This window comes from Eumetopias jubatus, unplaced genomic scaffold, assembly GCF_037043125.1.
Source record: "Eumetopias jubatus isolate StellerSeaLion01/CBP00866 unplaced genomic scaffold, mEumJub1_p1.0 scaffold_4, whole genome shotgun sequence".
In the NCBI taxonomy this organism is placed as follows: domain Eukaryota; kingdom Metazoa; phylum Chordata; class Mammalia; order Carnivora; family Otariidae; genus Eumetopias; species Eumetopias jubatus.
Window position 1 is genome coordinate 2,783,768 of NW_028274810.1, and position 23,284 is coordinate 2,807,051.

The window sequence follows — 23,284 nt, forward strand, 5'->3', positions numbered from 1 at the left end:
GGGAACAGTAGAGGGAGAGGGAGAAGCAGGCTCCCCCCCAAGCAGGGAGCCTGATGCGGGGCTCGATCCCAGGACCCTGGGATCATGACCTGAGCTGAAGGCAGATGCTTAACCATCTGAGCCACCCAGGCACCCCAGATTTGATGTTCTTTAAAAAATAAAGAAAAGCACATAGCCCAGTGCTTGACATATCGTAACTACAAAATAAATGTTAGCTTCTAATCTTATTTTTTTATTGTTAGGGAGGGAGGGTCAAAAGATTTTATTTCATAAAACTAGGAACTAAAATCTAAAATCACTTCTTTTCTTAATTTTTTTTTTTTAAGATTTTATTTATTTATTTGATAGAGACACAGTGAGAGAGGGAACACAAGCAGGGGGAGTGTGAGAGGGAGAAGCAGGCTTCCTGAGGAGCAGGGAGCCCAATGCAGGGCTCGATCCCAGGACCCTGGGATCATGACCTGAGCCGAAGGCAGATGCTTAATGACTGAGCCACCCAGGTGCCCCTAAAATTACTTTATTTTAAAAAAAACAAAAGCAAAACAAGACTAAAGCCAACTTAGTTTTATTTATGGAAACCTCCAAGGGTGCTGCGAAAACAAATTCTCAGGTTTGGGGGGAAAACCTAGGATAGAGGAGCAATATGTAAGCTATTTCAGTATCAAACTACAAATTTCTATGATAGACTTATAAAGCTAGATCCACATATCTTTAAGGGATTTTCCAAGAGAAGTGGGGAAATAGTCTTTATTTTCCTGGAAAAAATTGTTACTTCTGTTTAACTTTGACTAGAGTGGTCAGTTAGCTGCTTGGGACTCTAGGAAGAAAAATAAATATACCTCCTCATTATTTAGCACTTAGCTTTCACTCCGTGTGTTGTTTCATCAGTAACATTGAAAGAGACTGGTACTTCAAGGACAGTAACACACCAATCTTACCTTTGTAGAAATGGGAAATTAAAAAAAAAATTCTAAAGAAAATTTTTTATGGATTTCACTGAAAGCATGAAAACTTTTTCAGGTGGTGAAGTTAAAAGGCCAGGTGCTGTCTGTCATGTTCCGGTTCCGGTCTAAGAACCGAGAATGGCTCTGGATGAGAACCAGCTCCTTTACTTTCCAGAACCCTTACTCAGATGAAATTGAGTACATCATCTGTACCAACACCAATGTGAAGTATGTACCATAAAGGCCTTTTACAATGTTGGGATTTCTCGTGGGCCAAGTCTGCTTAGCCTTATCAAGCTGTTTCCTCTTCTACTAAACACCATTGGTTTGAAGTTCCTCATCTTCCAACTTACTATAGGATGTAGACTAGTTCATCCAGGTAGAATAAGATTTTTAACAGTACTTTAGAGAGTAAGTTCTGAGATGTGAAGGGTTTGTATTTTAATTTTATGCTTCAATGCTTTCTAGAAAGGATATTGTTTTATATACCAGTTTATTGCTGTGTTCTGGTAGGATTTTCCTCTAGAGCAGGTGTCTGCAAACTCTTTTTGTAAAAGGCCAGATAGTAATTATCTTAGCTTTGTGGGGCATATGGTCTCTATTGAATTACCCAACTCTGCTATTGTAGCATGAAAAGAGTCCTAGACAAATGAAATGAACAAAGATGGCTGTGTTCCAACAAACTTTTATTTACAAGAACAGGCAGTGGACTGGATTTGGCCCATGGACCATAGTTTACTTTAGAGCATAGTTTCTGTTCCTTGATTCCTTTCTGTTTGAGCTTTTCTTTCTCAGCTTGGTGAAAACCAGTTTTATTGCAATAGATTGCACATACTATGAAGTACACCCTTTTAAAGTGTACAGTTTTTTTTAGTATGTCACAGAGTTGTACAACCTAATCTCAGTACATCCTTATTTCCCCTAAAAGGAATTCTGTACTCATTAACAGTCATCCTCCCCGTTCCCCAAGCCCTCTATGACAACTAATCTATTCTCTGTCTCTATAAATTTGCCTATTCTAGACATTTCATATGAGTGGAATCATAACAATACATGATTCCTTGTTACCTCTTTTGCTTAGTATAATGTTTTAAGGGTCATCTGTGGTTGTAGCATTTATCTGTACTTAATTCTTTTTATTGCCAAATAATATTTCTTTGTATGGGGATACATTTTATTTATTCATTAGTTGATGGACATTGGGTTATTTCTACTTTCTGACTAGAGCGCAGCTATGAACATTTATATACTAGTTTTTATGTAGATACGTTTTTATTCTATTGGGTATATACCTAGGAGTGGAATTGCTGGGTCACATGGTAACTCTGTGTTTAATCTTTTGAGGAACTGCCACACTGTTTTCCAAAGCTTCAGTACCCTTTTACACTTCCATCAGCAATGTAATGAGGGTTCCAGTTTCTCCACATTCTTACTATCTTTTCTATTATACCCATCCCAGTGGATGTCAGTTGACAGGTTACTTCTTTTTCATTTACTCTATCTATATAGAATTGGCCCTGAGCCTAGCTCTTGAAGATCTGCTTAGAATTGATTATCAAGTATAAATAATACCTGGTGACAACACTGAGTCTGTGTCCTCCTTATTTTAGGGCTTTTAAAATTTAATTCTTTTCTAATTAGTATAGCAGAGTGGATTGAGTTAGAAATTGTATTTACTTAGGACTTAGGTAAATGGTCATGGTCACTGTAGTTTTCTGGGGTTTCTTTTTGTTTTTGCATCTTTATATTACAGAATAACCACTGTTTTGTTTTTCCATTTTGTTTACATTTTGAATTTTTAAGTACTTTTAAGAACTTGTTTTTGGAAATAATGGTGTTCCCCATTTTTACATACTGTTTTCCCCACCACAGTTTATTTTAATTCTTACATTTTTTTAAAGAAACATTTTTTTTACAGAAAATTTGGAAAGTATGGAAAACTATAAAGAGAAGGAAAAAAATTTTCACTACCCAAAAAGAGTCTTTGTTAATGTTTGTATATGTACTGTCAGTTTTTTTACTTACGCTTTTAAAAAACACAATATATGGATACACACATATATACCAATTGGGTATGGAATACCTGAAAGGAGTTAGAACCCAGACAGGATAAACCCTTGTGCCACAGGACATAGTTTTTGTTTGTACCTTGTCACCCATGGTATGAAATACCTGCTGAATTTGAAGTCATATGTTACTTAAAGGATTAGACTTCAAAAGGGAATTTATTAGTTACTGCCTTACCTACAAGTGAGTATATACAGTTTTATGTATAGTGTTACATCCTTTCTTCCCCCTCTGTCTGCTCTCCATTTTCTCAGGAACTCCAGCCAGGAGCCAAGGCCTACACTGTCCAACACAATCCAGAGACCACAGCTAGGTCCCACAGCTAATTTACCCCTGGAGATGGGCTCAGGGCAGTTGGCATCCAGGTGAGAAATGGTAGAAGAATCATAAATGATCAGTGGCCCAGGGAGTGGGCATCTCTAATCCCATTTGTTTGTTTATTTTAAGCCCTTTCCCACATTAAAAAAAAAATCTTTCTCTCCTCACTGGCCTTTAACATATAGGCAACAGCAACAGCAAACAGAACTGGATGTGGTATCAGCAAGAGATGGACTGGCTGGCTACAATCATTCCCAGGTAAGTGTGTTGTCTTCTTTGAAGAAGACTGTGATCATTTCCTTAAGAAATGTCCTCCAGTGCCAGTTAGAGTGTATGTGTATCTTTATGTGAATGTTAGGGTTATTGAATGTCATGTTAAATCTTTCATGGTTATTTTTATCACTGTAAAATGAGTAAACGTTTCTGTTCAGCCTGTGACAACCGCAGGGCCAGAACACAGCAAGCCCCTCGAGAAGACAGATGGTTTATTTGCCCAGGATAGAGATCCAAGATTTTCAGAAATCTACTCCAACATCAATGCGGGTATGTTTCTTCCTCACTCTCCTTTTAAATTCTCATTCAGATCACTTACTGATATGCCTGCTGCTGCCCGACATCTTTCCACTTAATCATAATACCTCATGAGTAAATAGGAACTTGCTGAACTAATGTACTACAGCCCCTTGACTGGCCCTCCCCCCACTCCTTTTGGTCCACAGATCAGAGTAAAGGCATCTCCTCCAGCACTGTCCCTGCCACCCAACAGCTATTCTCACAGGGCAACACATTCCCTCCTACCCCCCGGCCGGCAGAGAATTTCAGGTGAGCCCCTTATGTATGTGCTGCTTTACAGGGCAACTGAGGCATTCAGTTGCTGAATCCAAGTTTTATTCTTCCCTAGCTTTCTCTGGTTATTTCAGACAAAGCAGTAGAATTTGTAGGGTTTAAGATGAGGGAAGCTGCTTTTCTTCCTCCTCTTTCTTTGCACCTGTCCTGTTGCTATGTTATAGGTTCCATCTCTGTCCTGATTGGTGTGTGACTGTCAGTTTTTCTCATCTTTCCAGATTTTGTTATCAAGTTTTCCTTAACCCCAGGGAAGTCAAGGGGACCTAGTAATAGCACTAGATTGTCCCGTGATTCCTAGATTTTGAAATGGTAAACCCATCCTTTTAATGTTTTACACTATTTGTTCACTCCTAGAAATAGTGGTCTGGCCCCTCCTGTAACCATTGTCCAGCCATCAGCTTCTGCAGGGCAGATGTTGGCCCAGATTTCCCGCCACTCCAATCCCCCCCAGGGAGCAGCCCCAACTTGGACCCCTAGCACCCGTCCAGGCTTCTCTGCCCAGGTAAAGCTTCTTCTTTGTCTGTCCCCTGTGTACTAGCTTTTCCTTGGTTGGTTGGGCTTTTTTCCATATGTAAAATTACTGTCCTCTATCTTAGATATCTTCTCCCCAACGCCCCCCCCCACCTTACAGTTTTTCTCTTTGTTGGGAGTAGCTAGATAATTAAAAACATAGATAGTCCCCAAATCTCAGAATCTCTAGTTTTCATATACTTTTATTCAGAATTGCTCACACAGAACATGTTAAACTGGTTTGATTTACAGATTTGTTTTGGAGTCAATTCTGAGTTTCCATTTTGTACTAGAAAGCATAGGAATAAAGGAGAAAATTAACTATGATTTACACACAGTGATGTCTATTTATTAAAAAAAGTGTTTAAAAGCCTTATATAATATGTATTATATATATGATAAGCTTAAAGCTAACATTCTTTCATATATTAACATATGCTTATATTACACAGTAATATCTTCAGTAAAAAAGCCCAAAGCAAAAAGCATACTCCAAAATTGTTATATGTAGTATGATCTCAATTGCATAAGAAATGTATAGGAAAATAAAAACTGGAAAAATTCTCACAACTCTCAGTGTATAGTTTATTAATCCCATAGTTCTTTGCTGTTTGCACATTGCCATACCTGTCTAAAAGTAGTGTCAAAGGAGACTGCCATTAATTAGAAGAAAGAGTAAGAAATAAATGATGAGCTTAGCTCAGAAGAATCCAGTGATTGATTGAGGGTTGACTCATAGGAATGGCATGTGCAATAATGTTAATGTTCCATTTGTTCTCTATCCCTTTCTCTCTTTCAGCAGGTGGCTACTCAGGCTACAGCCAAGACTCGTTCTTCCCAGTTTGGTGTGGGCAACTTTCAGACTCCGTCCTCCTTCAGCCCCATGTCCCTTCCTGGTGCTTCTACTGCATCACCTGGTGCTGCTGCCTACCCTAATCTCACCAATCGTGGATCCAACTTTGGTAAGTTTCAGATGAGAAAGGAGGGTAAACAGGAAAATGACACCACTAAAGAGAAAGGATTTGGTAGTTAAAACAGTTTGTTTGTGTCCTGGGTGCAGTGACAGTCCATTTGGAATTTAAAATGTACCCACATGAGGAAGACTTTAGAACATATTAAAAAACTACATAAGGTGGGGCACCTGGGTGGCTCAGTCGGTTGAGTGTCTGCCTTCAGCTCAGGTCATGATCCCGGGATCCTGGGATCGAGTCCCGCATCGGGCTCCCTGCTCCATGGGAGGCCTGCTTCTCCCTCTCCCACTCCCCCTGCTTGTGTTCCCTCTCTCGCTGTGTCTCTCTCTGTCAAATAAATAAAAAATAAAATCTTAAGGGCGCCTGGGTGGCTCAGTTGGTTAAGTGACTGCCTTCGGCTCAGGTCATGATCCTGGAGTCCCAGGATCGAGTCCCGCATCGGGCTCCCTGCTGCTCGGCGGGGAGTCTGCTTCTCCCTCTGACCCTCCCCCTTCTCATGTCCTCTCTCTCTTTCTCATTCTCGCTCTCTTAAAAAAATAAATAAATAAAATAAAATCTTAAAAAAAAAACACATAAGGTATTATATATTAAATAATAAGCAAATTTAATCTACATGATCAAAGGACTCTTTGGAAAGGCTACCCAGAGAAGAATTAATTTGGGGCTTTTGAAAAAGAAGAGGCATTGATTAACAGAAGAGCAGAAAGTATTTAAGTGCTAGTTTTTCCTCACGAGGGGAGTTAGTGGCTTAAGGTTCGTTGTTCATCCTTGCTATATTTCTAGCTCCTGAGACTGGACAGACTACAGGACAATTCCAGACACGGACAGCAGAGGGTGTAGGTGTCTGGCCACAGTGGCAGGGCCAGCAGCCTCATCATCGGTCGAGTTCTAATGAACAACATGTTCAACAGCCATCAGCACAGCAACCTGGCCAGCCTGAGGTCTTCCAGGTGAGAGGGTGAAAAGACTTCAGAAAATCAGAACCTGGAGGAGAAAGGGTCAGGGAGCAGAGACAGAAGGAAGTATGCATATGGACTGAGGTGTTTGGGAGTTCGTGGGAGAAGCCAGAGTGGGGACGTGTAGGGATAGATGTCGTTAACTGGAACTTATGTGTGATGCACAGCCTTTAACCAGACCATTGTTAGTGATGTGAAGCACCATGTGAAGATGTTAAAGGAAGTCATTCTAGCCCATTTAAGGAGAGCCACATCCCCACTGCACAGTAGCTTGGGTATAAACATACTGATTGTAGCTATAAAGGCCCATTTGCCTAAGTCCTGACGGGACTGCAAGAGCACATGGAGTAATCTTAGGACAAAAGAAGAGCTCATTTAAAACACAGGTTGAAAGAAGGCAAAACAGGTTTTGGTGGAAAATGAATAGGGTAAGAGGTACTGCATATGTGTTCATAGGGGTTATATGAAATGTGGTGAGCAGATTTTTCTCCTTTTGAAAATATGGAGGACTAGAAAAGAGGAAAAATGTGGAACTGTAGGAGGAAGCCAGAGAAGGGACTAGGAACCAAAATTGTTATGTAAAGGAATCCAAGAGTTCCTGGGAGTAGGGAAGGCTCAGGGAGCTCAGCCCCACAGGAACTCTGTGGGGCTAGGGGTGATGTTGGGAAGAAGCTCGGTAAATGTGAGGGACTAAGGTTTGTGACCAGACTTGCTCTGTTTCTCTTATCAGGAGATGCTGTCCATGCTGGGAGACCAGAGCAACAGCTACAACAACGAAGAATTCCCTGACCTAACTATGTTTCCCTCCTTTTCAGAATAGAACTATTGGGGTGAGGATAAGGGGTGGGGGAGAAAAATCACTGTTTGTTTTTAAAAAGCAAATCTTTTCTGTAAAGAGAATAAAAGTCCCTCTCCCTTCCCTTCCCTCACCCCTAATGTGTACCCCCTTCCCCTTTGGGCCTTTCCTTGCCCTTCTGCTTCTGAGATAACATTTGTAGAAGAAATGGGGCAAATCCTGAAGGCTTTGGGGATCCTTTGAAAACTGAGGCTGGGTGAAGTTAATGCCTTTCCTTATGTCTCCTGACCAGAGATTTGTGCAGAAATGATTGTGCTAGGGTCAAGAGGCAGGTTGGAGAACCTGGCATCCACTATTTGCCTTGGATACTGTGGCTTGTTTTTGGAAAGAAATTCTGAATAAGGTGGGGGAAAGGAGAAATGTCTTCATATTTGAGGATCACGAAACATGGTAGGTATATGTAGGGCTTCAGGAAGTGAGTGTAGGCTCTTTCTGCTGCCTGGTGAGTGAGGAAGTGAGAGAGGAAGAGGGAGAAAGAGTGTGTGTGTGCACACCCATATATGTGCACACGTGTGTTTCTATGTTTGTTTTTTTTCTCCCTATTAGGGAGTTATGCAAAATTTGTCCCAGATTTTATCTTTGTTTTTCTGTGTATTCTTCAAAGAGTCCTAAGGAGTTAAGTCTTCTAGGTATTTTCCACTTAGTATTGCAGCCAAAGAGTATTTAAATAAATGTCTTTGCTGCACTTACATCAGTGCCCAGCCAGTATGCAACTGTAAGCACATATATAAAGTCTTCTGTTGATACGGTTGGTCTCTCTCATCGAACATATTTAGTGGTAAAGCTGGGTCGTTCCTGCTTTTGGTGCTCTCACCTTATATGGAAGATCTGTAAACATTATAGGTGTTTAGGGTGGGAAGATAAACCCCTTTCAAAAGCCCCATACTTGGCCGTACTTGCTGCATTTTTCTGTCAGAATCACATATGATGTGTGTTCTGTAGAGGTTATTTCTGCATGGAAACTCAACTTCTTGGATTAGCCGTCCCAGTGAAATCTTCACTGCTGGAGTTCAAACCAAATACCAAGCCTTTTTGCAAAGTAGCCTCTTTCATACCATGCTCAATTCAGTCTGGCTAGAAACTGAGACTTAGGTCTTTTCTGGACCTATAGTTCTTCCTTTTACTCCGTCCAGGCTTAAGATTGGATTTTGCTTTCTGATGCAAGAGTATAAATCCATGTGATAGATGGGGCCTGGACTCCCATTGTGACAGGGTCACTGAGTTAACTATAGCCATATAAAATGCAGATAGTGGTTACTCCTCTCACTCTCTACCTTCCTCAGGTAACAGTCGTATGTATCAGCCTTTTTTTTTTTTTTTTTTTTGATTGGCTCAGGCCAGTATCTTAAGTGCAAGACTGAATTAAATAAGGAGAAGACATATTAAACATAGCCATAGGAGACTGAGGAGCACAGTGGCCTTAGAGAGGCTGAGAGAGCATCATTACTGGGTTTCTCTCCCTTTTGTCTCCAAAACAGGTAGTTTTGGTGTTGAAAACCTCTGGTGCCAGGTAGTGGAGTTGAAAAGGAGACAGTTTATTTTTTTATTCTATGTGCACACATACCGTATACATATATATTTATATCACAATTTGAGAAACCAAAAAGTTGAGTTTCCAATGGAATCCTTGTTTTTTAATAATTGACTGTTTTTAAATGTGATCAGGACTATAATATTGTACAGTTATTATAGGGCTTTTGGGGAAGGAGGGGAGGGCAAAGATGCTCTGGGGGTTTTGTTTCTGCTTTTCCTTCAGGGTTTTATTTTTGATTGTTTTGTTTTTTTTCTTGTTGGCCGTTTCTGTACTGCTGGCATCTGTGCTGAGCTTTACAGTGGCAAAAATAATGACATGTAGCAAAGATTTTAAAATATTTTCCTTTTGTAAACTTTCTTGTGTTGTGTGATCTTGATTGCGGCTTTTATTATTCCTTTCCAGCTCATAAACAACAAATACCCACAACTAGTTGAATCCATAGCTTGAACTCCAAATATGCAGACATAAAGCACAGTGTGTCTACAATTTCAGGATTCAGAAATCATAGGGCTCTGATCACTCAGCACTCCTTGATTGTCCTCCTGATCCTGACTCATTCTGAGTAAAATCAGCAGGGACATCTGACCATGAGATGGGAGTTGGGGAATTGCCCAAGTCCTCCACAGGAGACAGAGATGGGACTTGAGATCAGTATGGCACATCGGATCCCTTCCCCCTAGTATGTCTTGCTCTCCTGGATTAAAAGGACTTAGGGATGGGGAAATTTAAACTATTCAGGTCTGGACTTGGTTTCCCTCTAGGACCATATGGTTCATTAGCAAATCTTAAAACTTACAGGCATAAACCTGTGTTCTTGAGGGTCTATGTATGCAATCTTGGTGGAACTGAATCTGTCCTATGTATTATCTTTTCTGTTCCAAGGACCATCTTTTCCTCTTCCCCCGTCTCTATTTATGGAAGAAAATGGGAGTTTGGGGATGTGGTTTAGGGACTGAACTAGACTCTTATGATCTGTCACATGCCTGGATGTTGGAATCATTTGGAGAAGCTCACATGACTGGTCTTGGATCAGGGATTTTAATAATTGAAACAGATAGTGTTCATCAGGCATCCCACCATCTGAGAATTTTAGCAACAAAGAAGTCACATGTGAGTTTGTCAGTGCTTATGGCATTGATTCAAGTAAAGTCCTTAATAACTCAGAGTACTGTTTCTTTTTGGGTTTTTGTTGTTGTTGTTGTTACTTTTAGAACCAGTTTCATCTGGACTTTCTGGGCCTATCCTTCCTCAGCAAAACCTTATTAGGCTGGGAGCGCTACTGACAACTTTTAGCCAACAAGCTTATAAACTACAAGTGATTTTGGAGCCTTTGGCTTCCTGCATACTCTTTTCTAGTCTTTTGTATTTATTCCCTCATCCTTGCTGTGAGGGTCAGACACAAATTTGAAAACTAAGGTTTCAAAGTTGGAGAGATGGGTGATAACAGGAAAAGGACAGGAGAAGATGTAATCCCCAATATAATAAATACAATAAAGAAGGATGGGGGAGACCAGGACTGTGTCCTATTAACCATCAAAGTGAAGGTAAGCCCCAACTTGTGTAATGTGTATTGAAGTCTTTTGTCTGTCCTCAGAGACAGTCATGTGAAACTAAATACCTAGCAACTTTCCACCCTGGCACGCACACTCCATACTCACCCAGATACACTGCAAATCCGCTGCCTCCTTCCGTTCCCAACCCTGCTTCTCTCAGCATTTCTTTCCCCGCCTCCCTCCCCTATTCAAATTTTCCAGCCCACAGCTGAAACTGACTTCCGTAATCCTGATGGAATAAATCCAGCACCCCTAGTTCTCCGCCCACATATCCACACTCCCCAGCGAACGGAGCCCAGAGCACAGATCCCTATCAGAAGGTAACATTTTCTACTTGCTAGATCTTTTAGCTTCTCATTCCTTCCTTTCTCCATTTTAGGGATATTAGGGATGTAGTGACTTGGGGATAAGGTTGAGATTTGTAGGCTGTGTAGGTGAAAACAGCAATATGCCCATCTTGGGTCATTTCCTGGCCAAATAAAATTTGCCTGGAAATCTTTAGGATTTCTGCTACGATTAATATGTATGTATACATAGTTGTTAGTGAAAGCTAAGGATATAGGGAATCCTTTGCCCATCCCTTAAAAGAGTGGCCTCTCCTTGTCGGGTTTTCTGTTTTGGCCAAAGATACCAAAAGGGTTAACTTGCTAGCGGGGAGGAGGACTGGTGCCCAGAGGTGCTTTTATACTCTGTCTCAAAGCCCTTAACTCTCCAGATATTAAATGTCTTATTGAATGTTTTGCCAGTCTACAAAGATTACACAAAAGTGGGACTGTAAAATCAAAAATGATGCAAGCTATATAACTTGCTTCGACTGTAAATTGTTCTTAAAATGGGGAACATGGAATTAAGCAAGCCGCTGTAAAAAATGAGTGAAGCTAGAGTAAACTTCTGAAAGCTGTGAATTTAATGATCATAGAACACTGCTTTTTTGTCTTACATTCTTCTAACAAACTTTGGTTCTGAAGCTTTTTGGCCTGTGAGGCAATCACAGAGATTTTTTGTTGTCGGAAAAAGAAAAACTTTACTGCCCACAGCATCTGGTTGAGATTACTGGCAGTTTCCTGCCTGAGGAGGGAGCAGGAAGAGAAAGAGGAAGAAATGCCCAAGACGAGACAGTAAACATCTAGAATATAGGAGATACTGTCAGCTGTTTCGGGTCCTCTCCTGGCAAGATCTGGGAAAGTATCAGAATTTAGGGCAAGGGAGTAAATAATGCCTTGAAGAAATGGTCAGGAAGCAAAACTTAGCTGGAAATCTCTCCTTTGTGTATTCTCCAACCCCCTTCCAACCTCCAACCTTGTCCATCTCCTTCAAGTCTGCAGGGGACATTGGAGGAAACAGGTGCCGAGTCCATTCTGATTGTCCTTTTTCTATCCCATTTCTGGTTTTCTGTGTGTGTGTGTGTGTGTGTGTGTGTGTAAGTGTAATCTCCCTAGGTCAAAATACCTGGAACCAAATGTATCAGCACCCAGTCCAAACCCAGACCCTTCCTATCATTGTTTATCATATGCAAATCACCCTCAATTCTTTTATTCTTATAAATCCTTGTTTTCCTTTGCATCATGGTCCCAAGGAAGGCGTTCTTATCTTTGGGTTCATGAATTCCTCAGAATTATTGTGTGTGCATGAATTTTTCGGATGAGTGGGACTATAATGGGTTACAATATTTTATTAGCTTCTCAAAGGAGTCCATGACTCCCAAAGGTTAAGAACCACCTGTCTGGGAATATAGCTCCAGCTGTTTCCTCATCCCAAGCCAGGCTATGAACCCCTTGGCAAACAGAAGAATCTCCTCTAATTATCCCCTTCCCCAGGATGTGGGGGCTCGAGGTTCTGCTGCTGCTGCCCATGGCAAGCTTTGCTCTATATCCTGAGGAGATACTGGACACCCAATGGGAGCTATGGAAGAAGACCTACGGGAAGCAGTATAACAGCAAGGTGCCTGGGGACATAGAGGGGAGCATGGTCGGGGAGCTGAAACTGGAGACCTCAAGTCTTAATTTCCAGACTCCCTTCTTTAATCTGAATACCTTAACCACTCCAACCAAGGAAACCTGCCCCTGTTCTCTAACTTAACATACAGTTTCATTCCTACTCCTTGACTCACCCTCCCTCAAGTTCTGACCTTTTCTTTATAACTCACATTTCTCTTTGGGGAGGGCTTCTCAGATTAATGCTATTCATCCATAAGCAATTTTCTGTACATCTCTCCAGAGCTTTGCATTCTATTTTTTGTATTTGTTTGCATATTTCTTTTTGTATGCTCTTAATAATTCCGTGGTGAGTTCCCCAACTAGGCGGTAAACTCTATGATTTTAAGTTTCCTCTTCTAAAAACCTCCACATTATTACTTATGTAACTTTATACACAGGACACAGTCTGTGCCAGTATTGACTATGCTCTGTTTAGGTGGATGAAATCTCTCGGCGTTTAATTTGGGAAAAAAACTTGAAGCATATTTCCATCCATAATCTTGAGGCCTCTCTTGGTGTCCATACATATGAACTGGCCATGAACCACTTGGGGGACATGGTGAGTTGAACCTCAGCTCCTGGCCTACTTGCCCTGTTTGCCTTAGTTCCCTGCTAATGCCTTGCCTTTTTGTTCTTTGTCCCAGACGAGTGAAGAGGTGGTTCAAAAGATGACTGGACTCAAAGTACCCCCCTCTCATTCCCACAGTAATGATACCCTCTATATGCCAGACTGGGAAAGCAGAACTCCAGACTCCATTGATTATCGAAAGAAAGGATATGTTACTCCTGTCAAGAACCAGGTACCCTCCTTTCTCCTGATGACCTCTTTCTGCTTCTTTTGTTCTTAAGGTAGGAGGGAACTAGGAAGAGGGGGTAAGGAATTAAGTGATCTCTCCCAGTGCTAAGAGAATATAGCCTATTCTGTTATTTAAGTCATTGCCTATTTTTGTACATTTATGTTTCTGTTTTTTTCTTTTTTACAAGTAGTCTTGCTGTAAACACCCTTGTGCATATGTTTTCATGTACATGTGCAAATATTTATGCAAAATAAACCCTAAATTGGAACTGCTAGGTTACAGAGAACCATTTCCAAAAAATTTTTTTACGATCTTAACACTCTAACCAGCAGGAGAATGCCACTTTCCCCTCAGTCTTAGCAATGCTGATTATATCAACTAGATCAACAACTGAGTTAACATTCATCCAACAAACATGCTTTTCAGAACCCACCAGGTACAGTGCTAGGCAGTGAAGATTCAGGATGACTAAGACATAACCCGTGTCCTCAAGAAATTCTCAGTCCTAAAAAATAGAACAGGGAAGAAAGAAAAATGTATTATCTAGCTGAACAAACACTAATAGTAATAGCACTTTTTGAGAGATTGTTGTGTGTCAGAAACTTCTAAATCCTTTACATGAATTAACTTTTTAAATCTCCATAATCCATAATTGAGCAGTTTTCCACATTTTACAGATAAGGCACAGAGAGGTTTAGTAACTTCCTCAAGGTCACAGATCTTCTGGGTTGCAAAGCCAGTGCTCCGCCCCCCTACAGCCAATGGTAACAATGGTAACAACAGTTATCAATGCAAACAAAAACAATAGAAAAATGTAACAAATATTAAACAAAGGGAAATAGGAAGACTTCACAGAAAAGGGGACATGTGTGCTGGAATTTCATCAGGCAGTTTAGAGGGAAGAAACAAAAAGGTGAACAGCAGTGATTGATAATTGCTCTGTTATGCCTCTCAGGGTCAGTGTGGTTCCTGTTGGGCTTTTAGCTCTGTGGGTGCCCTGGAGGGCCAACTCAAGAAGAAAACTGGCAAACTCTTAAATCTGAGTCCGCAGAACCTGGTAGACTGTGTTTCTGAGAATGATGGCTGTGGAGGGGGCTACATGACCAATGCCTTCCAGTATGTGCAGAAGAACCGGGGCATTGACTCTGAAGATGCCTACCCATATGTGGGACAGGTGAGACCACACCACACAGTTATACAGCTCAGTAATGGCTCCTCCTTCCCCCAACATGATAGTTTGTACTGGAAACAATTCCAGAAATACTGTTTTCTGTTCCCCTATTCTGCCTTCTTGATAGGATAATTTCCCAGAGAAGGCCAAGAAGATTGCCACAGCCCAGGAGATTTGGGGGGCTTAGGCCATCATAACTCTGTCTCTTTGCCCTGAGGAAAAGAGAGCACGGGTGACCCCACAGACATCTGAGTATGCCTCCACAACCTCCTGCTCAGCTCCACCACTCCTGTCACAGATCCCAAACCTGCCACACTAATTTACTGAATCATGTGCCTTTATTTTGCATGATCTCAGCATGGGTTTTGGGAATATTTATGTAAATTATGTATGTATTATGTAAATAACATGCTGATATGTACAAAATGAGAGAAAACATAAGTTGCTTCATACTTGTTTTTAACTTTAGAGATTAATTCACTTCCTCCATTAGTAATAGGAAGACCTTTCTTATCTAAAAGGAAGATCTAAGGGTTTTTATATACATGGGGTTGATAGATAATAGGGTTGCATAGGGCTTTTGCAGTAGGAGCTTTTGAAGCAGAGATAGCAAGTTTGAGTAATAAGAATGATGGCTAGGGCGCCTGGGTGGCTCAGATGGTTAAGCGTCTGCCTTCGGCTCAGGTCATGATCCCAGGGTCCTGGGATCAAGTCCCACATCAGGCTCCCTGCTCCTTGGGAGCCTGCTTCTCCCTCTGCTTCTCTCCCTCTCTCTCTCTCTCTGTCTCTCATGAATAAATAAATAAAATATTAAAAAAAAAAAAAGAATGATGGCTGTGGGGCACCTGGGTGGCTCGGTTGGCTAAGCATCTGACTTCTGCTCAGGTTATGATCTTGGGGTCCTGGGCTCAAGCCCTGCGTCGGGCTCTGCGCTCATGGGGGAGTCTGCTTGTCCCTCTGCTCCCCCCCGACTTGTTCTCTCTCTCTCTCTCTCTGTCTCACTCACTCTCCCTCTCTCAAGTAAATAGATAAAATCTTAAAAAAAGATTGATGGCTACTATGTACTAAGCCATGTACTTAATTCATTTTCCCATTTAATTTTCATAACAGACATGTAAGGTAAACTTATCCTCACTTTATAGGTGAGGAAATTGACACTGAAGGAGATAAAATAGTATGCTCAAATTCATACCACTAGTCATGTAGCAGCACCAAGATTTATCTACTGTATCAGTTCATCTGCTGCAAACATTTCCAACATGTCTTCTATGTAAATGTGCAAGATTTTCTTTAGTAGAATATAATACCTTGGAACAGAATTGTCTGAGTCTTAGGGTACATGCATCTTCAACTTTATTAGATAATGACAAATTGTTTACCAAATTGTTTGGAAACATTTATGTTCCCACGTGAAGTGTATAAGAATTCCCATTGTCCCATCTTCATTAGTATATTTAATGTTTTTCTGGCCATCTGCATTTCTTCTTCAGTGAATTGACTGTTTATATCTTTTGTACATTTTTAATTAGGTTGTTTTTCTCTTTCTCACTGATTTTTAGGAATTTTAAAAAGATATCTGATACGAATACTGTGTGTGTTTTAGGTGAACATTTGTCTTTTTTTTTGAACATTTGTCTTTTTATATCTTTCAAATCAGTAAAGTTCTTAATTTCAGACTAGTAAAATTATTTTCCTTTGTAATTTGTGTCTTTAAAAAATCCAGTAGCAATGAGTTTTATTCATGTTTAGTTATCTCAAATGATGTCTGTTGCAATAAATGCTCATTAATGTAAATGAACAAATCCATTTCACTGGATACTCAACAACCAATATAGTAAAGTCACTTCAACATATTTTCATGAACATTGGCCACACCAAAACAGATTATTAATTTGTAAATTTCATCCCATTATTATTCCATGTTGTGGTTTTTTAGTTATCAGGTATACAAGGCAGAGAAATTGGAGTTTGTACCTAAAAAAGAAAATTCTTTAATCCGAATACAATTTTCAGAACCCCTGGGTCCTAAGTCCGTATTTGAATTCTGGAGCTGCTACTTACAATAAGGTGCGAACTTTAGGGCACCATACTAAAGCTGCCCTAACAGATTAGCTTTTAAATTCTGACTACATCAGGCCAGTCAGTAAGATAACCTGAATGTGGCAAAATATTCTTTTTTATTTAATTTTATTTTTTTTGAGATTTATTTATTTGAGAGAGAGAGAGAGAGTGCGCACACACACGAGCACAGAGGGAGAGGGAGAAGCAGATTCCCCACTGAACAGAGAGTTTGATGTGGGGCTCCATCCCAGGACCTTGAGATCATGACCTGAGGGGAAGACAGACACTTAACCAACTGAGCCACTGAGGCGCCCCAAAATATTCTTTTTTAAATTGTTATTCTTTTGACGACTTTTTGTTGTCACTTGATATAAAAAAATGCAAATCCTGGGGCACCCGGGTGGCACAGTTGGTTGAGTGTCAGACTCTTGGTTTTGGGTCAGGTCATGATCTCAGGATTGTGAGATTGAGCCCTGCAAGGGGCTCCACGCTTAGTGTGGTGTCTGCTTGAGACTTTGTCTCCCTCTCCCTCTGCCTGTCCCACTCATGCTCTCTCTCTCTCTCTCGAATAAATAAATCATAAAAAAAATTAAATCCCAACAGTATATACAAAAAAACCCCCACCCCAAACCAGGTCTACGTTTACAATTTTTTCCATATTGATTAATCCAGACAGCCAATTTAAAGGATTGTGTAACTCTGTTAAAAAAATTAAATGCCATCAGAACTAATAGTTGATTACTCATCCATTGACAGCTTATATCGATTACATGGTACTATATTAATCAGTTTGTTGAGAGACAGTTTAATAGCTCAGAGAGTTTGAATAAATGAAATTTACATAATATCTGAAACCTTAATTTGGAATAGAAAGATCATTTGACTTCTATTTTCTGTTCTCCTGCCCCTTCAAATGATCTCTTCAACATTTGAGAGCAATGTGGAATGATTTTGGTCTCATAATCAATTAAAATAAAGAATGAGCCATGTAAGAGACATATTCCATTTTTATTTATTATTTTTTAAGATTTTTATTTTTAAGTAATCTCCACACCCAACGTGGGGCTCGAACTCACAACCCCGAGATCAAGAGTCACATGTTCTACTGATTGAGCCAGCCAGGCACACCCATATTCTTTTTTTTTAATATTCTGAATCTTGAGTGTGTATCTACTTTACAGTTTTTAAAGGAAATTATCTAAAACTAAAAGAACTTCTCACATTAACACATGAATGAATGGAGGGAAGTAAAGAAAAATAAAACTTGAAAAGAGATCTATCTGATAGAGCAGCAGTCAGGTAATATAGTAATTTAAGCTCATTCCAGCCATAATACAGCTTATTCTGACTTCAAAGTATCATCACATGACATTCTTCCAAAGCCATTTCCGAGATAATTACTTATAGATTTGCACAATTTTTGGCACTAGGAGGCATCAAGGTTTGGATTATATGGCAGAAAACAAAGGAATCCTGAGAAATTAAGACAGGAAACTACTGTAATCTTAGAATATCATGTCAAATGCTGCCATTATTGTTAATAGTTAGATAACATGTTCCTATAGATTCAACTTTAGGGTTTTGAAGGGGTAGTCTGTAGGAAAATGAATTGCCAAAAAGAATACACCACCTTGACATGGTTTGCCATAAGACTTCGTAACTGTGGCTTGCCAATGAAACATATTATTGTTAACTGGACCTCCAGAGCATAATGTTGGAAATCCACAGACTAAATTGCTAAGTTCCTTTTTAATTTGTTTTAATGTCATGTTATGTGCTTTCAAGAGCACAAGCCAAAACTCTTTGCCTCATACTAGTTCCCCTGGTATATATATATATATATATATATATGGGGCCCAGGTCTTCCCTCTAGCTGGGCCTTGGCTTTGGCCACCTCCCCACAGAGAAGCTGGTGACTCCCTGCCCTCTGAGGCTTACATATACTACGTGGCCAGAAGATGATCTGTGCTTTTAAAAGCACCTTGTTCCAGAAATCTGTCTTTACCCTGAGGGAATAAAAATGTTCTCTCTCTTAAGTTTGACAATGTTTCCTTTCACATTTATGATTTAAAACCACCGAGAGCTGATTTTTGTGTATGTGCAAGGTATCCACTTTTTCATGTTCTTTTTTTATAGTTGTCTAAAATGGTGAGGAGAGAACAGACCCTCTCTAAAGACCCTAGGTCTGCTGCCCCTGTCAGTTCACCGACATCACTCAGCCTTGATGGAGTTTCTCACCCACGAGTTCCTGGCCTGCTGTTTTGTCCTAGTCCTGTTTTAACCTCCTTTTTTTCCAGGATGAAAGTTGTATGTACAACCCAACAGGCAAGGCAGCTAAGTGCAGAGGGTACAGAGAGATCCCTGAGGGGAATGAGAAGGCCCTGAAGAGGGCAGTGGCCCGAGTGGGACCCATCTCTGTGGCCATCGATGCAAGCCTGACCTCCTTCCAGTTTTACAGCAAAGGTAAGGATCTGTTCCTAGAGAGCACAATCAACCATCTCTTACGATGTGGGCTTGGCACCTTCTCGAAGGCCACTGAGCATTTGCAGTACTAGTTTCCGCATTGAGACTGAGTCTGACCGAGGGAAACGGAACAGCTGCTACAGTGCAGCCATCTCTCTGTCACCAGTCCTCTTGACGTGGCAGGATTCTACAGGGTGGCCCTTGGACTACAGAAAGCTTCACCTTGATAGTTTGTTCCATAGGTGTGTACTATGATGAAAACTGTAATAGCGATAATCTGAACCATGCGGTGTTGGCCGTGGGCTATGGCATCCAGAAAGGAAACAAGCACTGGATCATTAAAAACAGGTAATGATGGGGATACGAAGTTTGTCACGCAATCACCCTGTTAACACTCAACCTCAACTCCAATTTCCCAATATTTCTTTCTCTCACTTCAGGAGAAGGTTGTCGTTGTCTCAGACTTTTTAGTTCTCCCTTCCCAATTAGAGGCTATTAACTAACATTTAATGGCCAGACAGTAGTACTCAGAGTCTGTGTCGGGCAGCTGCTCCACATGCAAGGTGCTTAGTTGTACAGAAAGGAACAGAATGTTTGCCTTCAGTGATCTCAGAGCCCCCTAAGAAAGACAGACCTAACTAACCAGAACATACAATAGCACCAAGAAACCAGCAGAAGGTTTAGAATTACGTAGTTTTTTCTTTCTTTTTTTCTATAAGGTGATCAATTTCTTAGGAAGCTTTCCATCATCAGTCTGTTTGAAAGCAGTAAGGAACCAGTGTAAAGGTTTATTATCCTCTTGTGCAACTTTTTGCCTGTCCAGATATACTTAGGATAACATATATAAAAACTGGCCAAAGATTTTGAAGTCTGTGAAGAGAAACACTTTTTGGGAAGTAGATATGACAACAACAAAAATTAGTGTTTCCTTCCCTATTGTTGGGAATAAATAAAACTACACAGTACTTCGGTTTCCCAGTCCTCTTTAGCCCCTTGTGATTTTAGGGGGCAGACTTAATGAGAATTACACTTTTCCTTTCTTCATTGGCCAATACCAGCTTGGCAACAACACTAACTAAACTTTCTGTCCTTGGTGCCCTCAGGGAACAAGAGTCCTAAACACTGGGGAGTTCACAGGCCAAAACAGTGCTATAAGCAAGTGGGGCTGCTGCCTAGAGGACTGGCAGGGTAGACTGTGCAGATCACTGTCCCAACTAAGGCCGAACCCAAGCCCCTTTCTAAGAAGGTGCTCCTTCTCCCACAGCTTCTGTCCATTTCCCCCCTTTCTCGACTCCCAGCCCCAAGTACTTATTCTGTCCTTGCCTGGTCAGGTGCCAAGGGTGGAGCCTGCATCCAAGATTGCTGGGAGGAATAAGGGACACACTTAAGCAGGATCAGGATCACTGGAGACTCCTAGAGAAGGGAATAGGAGTAGGGTACAGGTCTTAAGTAAAAGGTATTGGGTAACTGGAGAATTTGCTGGTTGGAGGAAAGACTGAAAACAATTTAGGAAGATATATTGACCAGTCTCCTCTCCCGCGCCCCCTTGTCTTCCATTCTCTCCACTTCTTTCCTTAGCAATCTAATTCATTCTCATAGTTTCATTCATCTCTCCTCTTGGGTTTACCCACTAAGACCAAGATCACCTGCTTCAGCCTCTCTTATTTCTTTCTTATGTTCTAGACTCATGTTTTCAAGATTACACTTCCTTAAACACAAATTGGACCATATTACACTCCCAATTTGAAACTTTCAGTGTCTCCTCCACTAGGATGGGCCACAGAGTCGAACTCTTCAGGCTGGCAGTAAAGATAATTCAACCCGATCTCAATCTGCCTTTCCAGACATATCTCCTACTGTGTGCCTGTGAGGCACCCTGTTTTTCAGCCACATTATCTTAACACATGACCCGTACTTTCCTGCCTCTAGTATTCATTTAATATTCCTCTGCTGGCATCCCATTTCTTTGGGCTCACTTCAAATGCTACCTCTTGAATTAAGCCTTTTTTGATCCCTTGATCACAAGCAATCTGTCCTACCTTTGAGGCCTATAGAGCATTATGCCTTCTCTCCATTCCTTTAAACTCTTCAAAGGTAAAAACTATTTTATTCATTTTTTTTATACCATCAGCACAATGTTCAGTAAGTGTTTTAATGAATAAATAAACTGAGGGTACTAAGTATTTTCCTTCATTGGTCCTACAGCTGGGGAGAAAACTGGGGAAACAAAGGCTATATCTTCATGGCTCGGAATAAGAACAACGCTTGTGGCATTGCCAACCTGGCCAGCTTCCCCAAGATGTGACTTCAGCCAGCCAACCTCATCCTGCTTTTCCATTCCTTCCACGATGGTGTGACATACTAATGTACTTTTGGAAGGGAGTCGGTGTGCTTTTCTTGAAGCAGATGTAGCAATGTAGAGATTGTCCATTCAATTTCCCCGTCTGTGCTTCAAGTGACACCCCTACTACTTTCCTTCTCTCCACCCAAGGCCTTTATTTTTCACTGTGGCCGCAGTAGGAATTTCCCTAACAGGTGTGCATTCTTAGGCTAGGAGGTGTGACACAGCCTGCGGACTGTTGTCCTGGAGCTGATGCTGTGCAAAATCAGAGGCTAGAGATCTTCAGGTAGATTCTCATTCACAGTGACTAGTTAGCTTTAACCACCTAAAGGAATAAGGTGACCTGACCTCTCAGTCTCCAAGTTCACTTCTTCTATATCACGAAGATAGAAATTTCTATGTTTTCCACCCCAATTCATAAATCTATTCATAGATGTTTGGTACAAGTTTATGTGATACAATAAATGTGTTTTTCCTTCTTTGCATTTTTAAAGTAAACCAAGTATTTATCTCTTGTCTCTAATTTAATAAATACCTATTTAGTAAACATTCATTTTGTGTCAGATACTTTGCTAGGTGTTGGAGACAGAAAGATGGGGAAAAAAACATATATCTGAGGCGCCTGCCTGGCTCAGTTGGGGGAGTGTGCAACTCTTGATCTTGGGGTTGTAAGTTTGAGCCCCATGTTGGGTGTAGAGATTATTTAAATAAATAAAACTTTAAAACAAAACAAAAACAAAAAATACATATTCCTTATATTTGATGTGCTCCCAGTTTGCTTGGAGAGTCTCTAACATAAACAGTTCATCCTAATTCATTTATTTTGTTCATTTCTTCAACATTTATGAAGTGCTTACTATGTACTAAGAGCTTTCTAAATTTTAGGGGTTCCATGGATATAAAGAGACTTCAATATTTAATTCTATCTATAGGGGAACCAGATTAAACCTGGGTCTTGAAAAATATCTTAGGGCCCTTTCTGAGGTTCTACAATCTAAACATTTGCTGTCATCAAAAGAGGACACTAAAACTCTTTATAATGGTTTCCAAGCAGTATTAACTCTAAAAGAAAGTGGCTGACTAAAAATAATAAATCAGCACAACCAGTTTTGCCATTTTTCACAAAATGTTTATTGAGCACCTATTATCACCACTAGAAAGAGTTCACATTTATTCAATACTTATCAGGTGTCAGGCACTATGTTATTTCATTCTACACAAAAATTATTTATTTTTGTGTGTAAATATTTATTACCCTGTGGTAAGCAGTGTATTTCAGGGTAGGAGGATGAAACAAATTAGTAAGACATGGCTCTGACCTCAAGAATGTTATAGACTAGTGACAGACATATAAACACCACCACCCATAATGAAACAAATCCTAATTATGCAAGCTCAGGAATGAATCATTAATTCTTAATAGGCTTTTAGATGAGGCTTCAATGAGAACAGAGCTTTGAAAGATCTGAATGGGCAGAAAAATGGGTGTGGGGGTGGGATAGAGGGAGGGAGGAAGGGAATATCAGGCAGAAAATTTTGGGTGAACAGGGGCGCCTAGAGAGCTGCAGGAATGGCGAGGGCTGGTGTGACCCCAGAGTAGGGTGCAAAGGCGTCTATAGTCTACTACAGATGACTGAGCTGAGCAAAGTGGATTGGAGTTAAATCCTGGAAGGCCTTGAATGCCTTCTATGTCTCAAGAACTTCATACTTTATTTTATAGATACACAGGCATTTAGTGGGCATCGAATATTTTTGAGCCGGAGACAGACATGATCAGATCTATATTTTAGCAACATCCCTCCGGCAGGCAGTGTTGTAAAGAACAAATAACAGATGGAGAACAAAATGGAGATGCAAGAAATTGGAGAAAAGTCAACATTTAGGAGACACTGCACATATTCTACTTCTTCTCAAAGAAAG

At 40.5% G+C, this 23,284-nt stretch overlaps 2 protein-coding genes across 9 annotated transcripts in view; both read left to right on the forward strand.

Moving 5' to 3' along the window:
* Positions 1-9,354, forward strand: part of ARNT (aryl hydrocarbon receptor nuclear translocator) — a 66,223-nt gene extending 56,869 nt beyond the window's left edge. For 5 of the 7 annotated variants that reach the window (XM_088022273.1, XM_088022274.1, XM_088022276.1 and 2 more), the window contains 9 exons: positions 1,021-1,172; positions 3,266-3,376; positions 3,515-3,587; positions 3,761-3,872; positions 4,049-4,151; positions 4,530-4,677; positions 5,485-5,647; positions 6,440-6,606; positions 7,343-9,354. In XM_088022273.1, coding sequence (XP_087878399.1) covers positions 1,021-1,172; positions 3,266-3,376; positions 3,515-3,587; positions 3,761-3,872; positions 4,049-4,151; positions 4,530-4,677; positions 5,485-5,647; positions 6,440-6,606; positions 7,343-7,432 — 1,119 coding nt within the window. In that variant the 3' untranslated portion in view covers positions 7,433-9,354. The remainder of the gene's footprint in view (positions 1-1,020; positions 1,173-3,265; positions 3,377-3,514; positions 3,588-3,760; positions 3,873-4,048; positions 4,152-4,529; positions 4,678-5,484; positions 5,648-6,439; positions 6,607-7,342) is intronic. The other 2 variants (XM_088022275.1, XM_088022278.1) reach the window with 1 other exon arrangement.
* CTSK (cathepsin K) lies at positions 7,478-21,917 on the forward strand. Of its 2 annotated transcripts, none has more exons than XM_028088217.2 (8): positions 7,478-10,875; positions 12,373-12,496; positions 12,968-13,090; positions 13,176-13,331; positions 14,284-14,502; positions 18,858-19,023; positions 19,266-19,371; positions 21,229-21,917. In XM_028088217.2, the coding sequence occupies exons 2-8, from the start codon at positions 12,374-12,376 to the stop codon at positions 21,326-21,328; spliced, it is 993 nt and encodes a 330-aa protein (XP_027944018.1). In that variant the 5' UTR covers positions 7,478-10,875; position 12,373; the 3' UTR covers positions 21,329-21,917. The 2 variants fall into 2 exon arrangements, with proteins under 2 accessions (XP_027944018.1, XP_027944017.1); XM_028088216.2 differs by lacking the exon at positions 7,478-10,875 and adding an exon at positions 10,897-11,899.
* Positions 21,918-23,284: the final 1,367 nt, after the last annotated feature.